The sequence below is a fragment of the Mus pahari genome, chromosome 17 (genome assembly GCF_900095145.1).
Source record: "Mus pahari chromosome 17, PAHARI_EIJ_v1.1, whole genome shotgun sequence".
Taxonomy (NCBI): domain Eukaryota; kingdom Metazoa; phylum Chordata; class Mammalia; order Rodentia; family Muridae; genus Mus; species Mus pahari.
In genome coordinates this window covers 25,191,544-25,201,438 of record NC_034606.1, presented here as the reverse complement: position 1 = coordinate 25,201,438, position 9,895 = coordinate 25,191,544, and the positions used below count along the sequence as shown (strand labels likewise).

The 9,895-nt window shown below is 42.7% G+C and overlaps 1 protein-coding gene across 5 annotated transcripts in view; it reads right to left on the bottom strand.

Annotated features, from left to right (window-relative positions):
• The window catches only part of Nsmce2 (NSE2 (MMS21) homolog, SMC5-SMC6 complex SUMO ligase), a 237,645-nt gene extending 227,757 nt beyond the window's left edge, over positions 1–9,888 (bottom strand). For 4 of the 5 annotated variants that reach the window (XM_029548023.1, XM_029548024.1, XM_029548025.1 and 1 more), the window contains exons 1-2: positions 9,730–9,828; positions 5,441–5,611 (exon numbers count right to left, since the gene is read on the bottom strand). In XM_029548023.1, coding sequence (XP_029403883.1) covers positions 5,441–5,597 — 157 coding nt within the window. In that variant the 5' untranslated portion in view covers positions 5,598–5,611; positions 9,730–9,828. Of the gene's footprint in view, positions 1–5,440; positions 5,612–9,729 lie in introns of all 5 variants that reach the window. The other variant, XM_021217016.1, reaches the window with a different exon arrangement.
• Between the last annotated feature and the right edge of the window lie 7 nt (positions 9,889–9,895).

Sequence of the window (9,895 nt, the reverse complement as noted above, 5' to 3'; positions counted from 1 at the left end):
GGGCTGGAGAGATGGCTCAGTGGTTAAGAGCACCGACTGCTCTTCTGAAGGTCCTGAGTTCAAATCCCAGCAACCACATGGTGGCTCACAACCATCTGTAATGAAATCTGATGCCCTCTTCTAGTGCATCTGAAGACAGCTACAGTGTACTTAGATATAATAATAAATAAATCTTTTTTTAAAAAAAGAAAAGAAACCCCTCTACCCTGATGGCTGAATAGGAACGTGCTTTGGGTGTGCTACAGGCTGATATAGCTGTGTTTCCATGGTCCCTTTAATTGCAAAGAACAGCTATAATAGGCTACCTAGGCTCCCTGAGTTGTAACCATCTACTGAAAATGGAGAATGGAGAATGTGAGTCTGATTTGAAAGGACAACACCTAGCAGCTTTTGTTGCTAATAATGATTATTTTAAACAAAAATTCCAACCTTGAATAATCTATAATAACCCTTATTGAGAGCTTACTAGTATCCCTTTTGGAATTTTAATCCGTGTCTGTTTTCAAATTGAGACTGTAAATCCTGTGAAGGAAAAGAACCACTTTATACTCCTCTGTATCCTTTTTAAATCACAGCACTGAATTAGAGACAGAATAGTTCCTCTGTAAATGTGTATTAACTATGAAGTATGAAGTGTGCTCCCATATATATACATATATATATATATATATATATGTATATATATATGTGTGTGTGTGTATATGTATATGTATATATATGTATACGTATACATATATATAAATGTATTTTCACAATCGGCACTCCAGGCCACTCTCTGCTCTGCATCTGCATCAACTGAGACTCTTCATCTCATGTGTTTCTTTCCATACAACTTGGTCAAAATTTATCTTAAGTTTGATTTTTTTAATTAAAAAAACAAGTATTTGCTGCAAAATTAATCCAAATAAAATTAGATTTATTTGCATACATGAATGTTTTATCTACATTCATGTATGTGCACCAGATGTATGGCTGGTGCCCATGAAGGTTAGAAGACAGGGTCAGATCTGGAACTGGAGTTATCGTGGCTTGTTAGTTACCATGTGGGTGCTGAGAATCAAATCTGGGTCCTATACAAGAACAAATGTTCTTATTTCTCTAGCCCCCAAATAATTTTTAATGAATATTTGATAAATTGTGGCTCTAAAGGAAGGGTTGGCAAGCTATAACCCAAACTGGTCCACTTTCTGTTTTTGTAAATAAAGTTTTTTAGAATACACCATTCCCATTTATATTTGTTTCTTTTCTATTGTGACAAAACACCAAGACCAAGGCAACTTGTAGGCAAAACTATATTAAGGGCTTATTCTTCTAGAGGAGTAACAGTCCATGATGTGATGGCAGAAGAAAGGTGGCAGGGGGCTAGAGCAGCAGCTGAGAGCACACCTTGAACCACAAACAAAAAGCATACCCAGAAAGCGCAAGTCTTTTGAAACTTCAAAGCCCACCCACGGTGACACACTTCCTCCAACAAGGCCACACCCCTTAGCTTCCCAAACAATTCTACCAAGTGAAACCAAGTATTCAAACATATGAGCCTATGAAGGCCATTCTCATTCAGTCTACCACACCTTTATGCATTGTCTAGGGTGGTCTTTACAATAGCACACTTACCAGAGTTTATGAGACCTCATGGCTCAGAAATATTTGAAAATATTTGCAATCTGGCCCATCATAGATAAAAATTTATCAACCCCAAATTATATTATGAACCTTTTTTGAAAAACATTGTTAGCATTTCTTTTCTAATGATAACGAAGCAGCTGGGTAAGGTGATGCAAACTTGTAAGCTACCCAGTGGAAGGAGGAGTAGAAGACAAGGGAAGATTTCATGGCCAGCCTCCTCCACATAGGGAGTTCCAAGACAGACTTGGCAACAATGAAACTCTTTCTCAAATAAAAGAAAACTGCAGGAACTGTATTTTTATACCAACACTATACTTCTTACTAAAGGCAAAAATAAAGAATTCTGGCTGGGTGGTGGTACACACCTTTAATCCCAGCACTTGGGAGCAGAGGCAGGAAGATTTCTTTAAGTTCCAGGTCAGCTTGGTCTACAAACTGAAGTCCAGGACAACCAGGGCTATGCAGAAAAACCATGTCTTAAAAAACCACATGGGTGGATGGATGGATGGATGGATGGAGCCAAAATATTTAAACTTTTAACTTAAATCTAGAAACTTTTGATCTGATACTCTCCAGGATTGTATTCTCGCTCTCTTTTATGTAAGCCATAAGGTTCTATTATGATTTCAGCAAAAAGCCAAATATCCATCATCTCCAAGAACAGGTTCTAAAACAGATGAGGCAGGGTTAAGACACTTAAGAGATCACAGGTGACCAAAGATAACAGGTGACTTCTGCTGCTTAGCCATGAATGAATAGCTGGGATTGAGATGGTCATCTTGTCCAGAATAATTACAAAAGCTGGATTAAAATATATGCTATGACTACTTTCAGACTATGCTACAATAGCCAGACCAGAATGATAAGTACATATGGGGAAACATCTGGCTGGAGACTAGTCCTTCGATCCCCTCCCTTCCTGCAAGCACTAGAGAGAAAGGATCCACATGGAACATAGCAGCCCAAAAGAATGAGAAGAATCTGGAGGCTTGAAGCAGCAGGAGCTTGCAAGACAGAATGCTGGGAGCAAGCTATGGATCAGCACAGGGATTCCCTGGAGTCTGATACTGAATCCGAAGACACTGAGGAACTAGGAAGCAAACAATACCCACGTCCAGAGAATTCTGGGAGACACTTGAATTTCATCCATCCAGAGTCAAGCTAAGATGCTGAATCCTCAAAGCAATCAAGGCTCCAGAGGGCCTTACTTTGTTACATGATGTTAACCTTACTAAAACTCACTGTATTAGCCATAGTTCTGTAGAGGAACAGAATTTATAGAGTGAAGCTCTATAAAGAGAATGACAGAGAAATAAGTTATAAGCTGTGGTCCAGCTAGTCTAACAATAGCTGTCTACCAACACAAGGTCCAAAATCAGTCAGTTCACGAGGCTAGATATCTCAGCTGATCTCCACTATACTCTGGAACCCCAGAGTAGGCTGTAAAGCCAGTGAGGGTATAGATTTGCCAGTGGAAGTGAGAGGCAGAGTAAAAGCTTCCTTCTTCCATGCCCTTCATATAGGCTGCCAGCAGATAAAAGGTGGGTCTTCCCACCTCAGGAGATCCAGAGTAAAAGTGGGTCTTCCCACTTGAAATGATTTAAGAAAAAAATTACTCATATGTGTGTATCCAGCCACTTCGTTTTGTTGCTGTTGTTGTTGTTTTTAATTAATTAATTTATTTTATGTAAGTACACTGTAGCTGTCTTCAGACACCCCAAAAGAAGGCATCAGATCTCATTATGGATGGTTGTGAGTCACCGTGTGGTTGCTGGGAGTTGAACTCAGGACCTTTGAAAGAGCAGTCAGTGCTCTTAACCGCTGAACCATCTCTCCAGCCCCCAGCCACTTCAGTTATAGCTAATTCCAGATGTAGTCAAGTTGACAACTAAGAATAGCTACCTTATGCTCACCCTTAACAAAGATTATCAATACTGGAATAGAGCCAACTGATCCATAAATTATTCGGCTTTCCACCAAAACAAACTTCAACTCTCTTTAAAAGAAGATATTTGTTTGTTTTCTGTTGCTGTGATAAACATCACAATCCAAAGCTACTTCAGAGGAAAAGAGTTTATTTCACAATACAGATTATAGTCCATCTGTCAAGGGAAGCCAAGGCAGAAGCTTGAAGCACAAGCCAGGCAGGGAACACTGCTTCCTGGCATGCTCCATCAATTTGTTAACACAGCCCAGGCCTACCTGCCTAGAGATGGCAACACCCACAATGGGCTGGGCCCTTCTGCATCAATCAGCAAGTAAGAAAATGCCTCACAGACACGGCCACAGGCAAATCTCATCTGGACAATACTTTAGTTGAGGCTATGTCTTCCAAGGTGACACCAAGTTTGTTTCAAGTTGACAGCTAAAGGAAACCAACCTTGACAGAAGGCAACAAAACTTAAACTGGCAACATCAAATGCATAAGGAAATTAAACTGGAATGACACTGAGAAAAAGGACAGTAATGACAGACAACGATTTTAAAAAGCTACTAGAAACATGCCTCATAGAGTTGAGGATGAAGATGGGGCCAGCAACATGCCTCAGGCAACGATGCAGGTCTGATGACCTGAGTCTGACACCCTAGAATCACACAAAGGGGAAAGGAAAGGGCTGACTCCACAGAAGTGTTGTTTGTACTACAGAGTGCTGCAAGGCATGTGCATGCAGGTCCATCACTCACTCACATACACACACACACACACACACACACACACACACATTCTCTCTCTCTCTCTCTCTCTCTCTCTCTCTCTCTCTCTCTCTCTCTCTCACACACACACACACACACACACATATGTATACACACACTCTCTCTCCCTCTCTAACATACACACACACATTCTCATTCTCTCTCTCACACACACACACACACACACTCTCTCTCTCTCTCTCTCTAACATACACACGCAAACACACATTCTCTCTCTCTCTCTCTCTCTCGCTCTCTCTCTTTCACACACACACACACACACACACACACACACACACACACTTTTTTTTTTTAAAGAATGTAGAGGGGAGACTGAAAGATATTTTGGGGCAGAAGGGAACATACAGCTCTCACAACTGTAGCTGAAATCCTAAAAGGAAAGGAGACAGCACACAGGGAACTATGATAAGAAACAGTACAGAAATTCTTCCAACTTGACATAAATATTATGTTTTTAGAGCCTTAAAACTCAGTCAGGATAAGTAAAGGAAAAAACACATTATCACAAATCGTTCAAAAACAGTACCATTTTTAAAAAGTAAGGGAAAAAAGATATTATGCCACTCCCTTGGCTCTGAATATGTCAAAAGTAATAATAACTCTAACTCAAAAAAAAAAAAAAAAAAAAAAAAAAAAGCCAAGAACATCGTTCTTAATCTTCTGCTGGAAAAGTGAGAATTCCCCAAAGCTGAACCCTCCTTTTGGCCGAGGCTTTCCCTACTGCTATCCCTGGCATCTGTCGAGTCTACGTGCAGAGTAATCAAGCACAACAGCACAGAGTTAAACTGATGGAAAAGAGTGTTGTCCCCGCACATTTACAGACCTTCCCGATCACACGTATCGCAAACTTTAGACTGCATACCTGCAGCAAGGAACCCTAATATCTGTGTTCACAGATTTCTAGGGCAGTTCTGAGTGGAGGATTACTGTGCTACATGGTTCTGAGATGTTACAGAATAAGATGAGAAAATGTGTCCAGTGAAATTAAACACTTACCCCAAGAATGCTCGAAGGGCATCCTCAGAGTAATGTAACCACACCCTGACCTCAGAGTGGACAGTTGCACGCACGCACGCACAAAGTTTTAAGTATTACTTACTCTGAGTCTCCACAAGGTCCAAGGCAACACTAGAAACTGTGTCCATTCCGGAGCTGATACAGGATTGGAAGTTTTTTAAGGAGGAGAGAGCTGACTCTACACCACTGAAGGATATGTAACGAGTAGAACCTGAATTTGTACTGGAACGTCCTGGCATCTTGAAACTGTTACCTAAAATTTCAAACACAACAGTAAGAGTTCTAAGTCAGAATAATTACTGTACAGGAAAAGAGCATAGTAATCAATAATGACTGTATTCAATATCCAGTGCTACATTGTTCCTGCATGCAATAACCTGAGCACACCAAAGCACTGTACCATCACCTGGACATCAAAAACACACACTCAGTGTAACATAGGGAAGGTAGCTATCTTGATTTTTAAAGAGAATACCCTCTTTCTCAATGCTTCGACTCTCCAAAACCCAGTTCTTAGAAGCTTAATGCATATAGAGGATAGAAAAGAGGAAGAAAAAGAAAAAAATGAAGTTTAATAAGATGAGATTAAAAAAAACCTAAGTTTTAGTGTAATATATATATATATATATGCATATATTACATTTTATATTGCATTTTGAGGTCTTAAAAGAAAAAAAAAACTGTTTCTGATAGCCTCCCTGAGTTCCAATAGATTTATACCTGTAGTTATCTAGGTCAGTAAAAGCGGAATTTCTATGTAGACCTCTCTTCTTACAGTGGCTTATATATTATAGCTGAAGTTATTGCTCTCATGTTAAACACTCCTTTGTTTTACACTTTTAAACAACAACTCTTTAAGTTTTGTACCCCTTGCGTCTCTAGACATATTTAAGTCAGGGAATTCCTGAAATTCAAGCCACTGAAAGCAACTAGAAAAGTGCAAAGTTCGAAATGGTTTTAAAATGTCAAGCAGACTGGCAAGCCCTTCAGAACCTCTTCGGAAAGAAAGAAGCCATTCGCTGGGTGTGGTCTAGCTTCTGGTCCAGTCTGCATCAGACTCACCCTCTTCCTTCAAGCGCAGGGAGCCATGTGGTATCTCCAGCCCTTCCTCCTCCCACAGTACCAGCTTTACCTGGGCTGCTACAGCTGCTTCTCTAGTATCGCTTTCAGTTAGAGATGTTCATTTTTTTCCCCACAAGTAGGTATTGAATGTCTTACCATGTAAATTCTTAGGCTCATGAAAAAATACAGGATAGGAAAGGGCTAAGGTCTTTTCTCTCTGAGGTTATCAGTTTAACATAAATATTCAAAATATCATTAACCGCTGACTCAAATGGCTTGGGTAACAAACATTTATTTAGTATCTTCTTAAATACTAGGCAATTTCTCTGAGCATAGTGGCTTTCATGGTAAGTAACCCAAGACTTTTGTTTTCAAATGCTACTTGGTTTATTCTAATTCAATGAGAAACTCTCATATGGCAGGCAGTATTCTAAGCACCGGACATTCAGCTTCTGCGCCCCAGGAGCTCAGCCGTTGGTAGCGGCCAGACACACAAATATATCGCTGAAACAACAGAGACTACTTGTAAAATGAAGGGACAGATGAGATGTCCGACTTGGCCCGCAAAATGAGGAAAAGGCATATAAAAACACACAGCAACAACAGTTTGAAGGAACATACAACTCTCCAGGCAGCTACTTCCTGATTACAGATAATGGACCCTTTTCTGCCTTTGCTGCTCTGACGGGATCTCACTAGGTAGTCCACACAGGCCTCAAACTCATGGCAACCCTCTTGCCACTCAAATGCTGGGACTACAGGCATGACCCACCCACCAGACCTAACATGGTGGGTGACAGCTGATACTACATACTCCTGACATCTCCTCATCCATTTACACTAAAGAGCAGAGCTAAAGACCTTGATTGAGGCAGAGCAGTGGTGGCGCACGCCTTTAATCCCAGCACTTGGGAGGCAGAGGCAGGCGGGATTTCTGAGTTCAAGTTCAGCCTGGTCTACAGAGTGAGTTCCAGGACAGACAGGGCTACACAGAGAAACCCTGTCTTGCAAAACACCAAAATACAATACAATAAAATACAATAAAATACAATAACCTTGATTGCTATTTCACTGAGGAAGGGCGTCCCTCTCCACCCAGCAGCCTCGGTTCCTGAGTTCTCCTTTCTTCTCAGGTTGAATGAACTAACCATGTCCACATCAGATTTTCTCCTTTCCTTCTCTCTGTATTCCCCCCTGCTCTCCTCAATCGGCAGCTTTTGGCAGCTTTCTCCTCGCCCACACCACTCTCCACAGCAAACCAAGGACATCTTTCTCTAATCTTAAAGAAAAGCATCCCCCCACCTTCCTCTTTGATGACTTCCCATGCTTCTGGGTTCATCCTGGCTGCAAAACTCTCCCACAGACATGACTTTGTTTCAAAGTCCTGTCCTCCAGGCCTGGCCGGGAGTCTGGCAGGCTCCCACCTCTCCCACTTCATGAGACCCGCTCTCAAGGCCACTGCAAACTATATGCCTTCCTCAGGGAACAACATTTCTGTTTGCACTCCTTTGGGCTCTTAGCTCTTTCCATTTCTTCCAAGAGAGCTGTCTAGAGCCCCAATCCACAACTGCTAGCCCTCCCCATACCCTCCCCAATACATATTCCTCACTTCCCCGCCTCCTCCAGTCTCATCTGTCTGATAAGGTCTAAATGGTTGGGTCCCCATCCCCACTTTGCATACTGAAATCCTAATGTCCAAACTGGTGGTTCTAGAAGATAAGGCCTTTGGCGAGGTGACTAGATCTACCCTCCAGAACGACATTAGTTCTGCTCTCTTGCTTTTCTACCACCCGAGAAAACAGCAAGTGCATGCCATTTACAAACCAGAAAGTGTGTCTTTACCAGACACTGAATCTGATGGCAAGTTGGCCTCGGGAATTCTCAGCCTCTACGACAGAAAGACCTTAGTTTCTGATGCTACACAGATGTAGTATTTCGTTTATGGACACTATTCCTTGGGGCTTGGTTTAACCTAGGGTTTGGAGGGGGTCTCCCCCAGGTAACATTTAACATCATGTGGGGGACTTTTTTTGTTTTTTTCGGGACAGTGTTTCTCTGTATAGCCCTGGCTGTCCTGGAACTCACTTTGTAGACCAAGCTGGCCTGGAACTCAGAAATCCACCTGCCTCTGCCTCCGGAGTGCTGGGATTAAAGGCGTGCGCCACCACGCCCGGCTATGTGGGGACATTTCTGACTGTGGCACTGGAGAGGGTGGGGGTGGGGTGACACAGACAAGCATCTATGGAGCAGAGGCCAGATACTGATAAAATTCTAGCAAGTACATACAGTACAGTCTCTCACCACAAAGAATCATCTGAAGACAAAACATAAATCATCACATTAGTTAAGAAACACTGATTTAAACCAACCTCTTCTTGGATCCTCTTTCCAATAACACTGATATTTTTGTCACCAAGTACCTATAGCCTCCAAGACAATCTACAACAAAGTTATGCACTTCCTGAAGTCTCACCAAGTTATTGGGCTCAGCGCACTATTTTGCTTCCCTTATATTCGTGAAAGAGTTGCTGTCAGTTAAACCAGTTTTAATGTAAATAGGGAAACACGGCTTCACACGTTTCTGCACAGCATTACAGTAGGCACAGAGCAAACAAACAATAAGTTCGACCTTCTTTAAATCCAAGGTGGTCCTCATACAGCTTCAACAAGAGTCATGTCTCCCTTTTTCAGCATGCATACACCCTTGTCTCTGAAACCTTCCCTCGCCCATTGCTCCTTCTCTTCCACGCGCCTTCTCAGTTCCTAACACACATCTCTACTATATAACTTAACACGGCTAACTGCCGACTTCTGCCATTCCTTCATGCTGGGACCTCCTTAAACTGGAACATACATTAGGAGCTAGAAAACGTCTCCTCGAGAAAATAAAATGAACGGGACTAAATTCGTTAAGTTACCAAAGTAGTAATAAAAACTACTACCATTTCCGGGTCACCACCAACATGCCGGTGCCCAAGAAGGTTGCCCCCCCCCACACACACACCCGTCCCGCTTCCCCCCTCTTCTATCACACCGAGGCTACACCACTTCCCTTCGCCTGCAGAAGTGAAATGGCACCTATGGCCTTGAGTACATCCGAGCTACCTGTTCATGCCTCAGTTTCAAAAGTCGGTTCAAAACAGTTTGGTTTGTTTTGATCACATAGTGGTAATCTCCCGAGAGGCGGTCGTGACATAACCTGCCTCCGTCCAGTTGCCGCGGGGGAAGAGGGCCAGGCCCAGGTCCCCAGAGCACAGAGGGAGGCGACAACGCCCGCCAGATCCCTATCACGGTTCCCCTGGATCTTACCTGGCTGTCCCACCTAGCTCGGTGATATCTAGCCGAACGTCGCACGCCCAGACCCCGACTCCTTTCCTCAGCCCACTTCTTCTGTGGCTGAAACGACCCGCGCGCGCTCTGCGTCATCACTTGGCGCCCGCCAGCGATCACATGATGCCCCGGCCCGGGACACCGC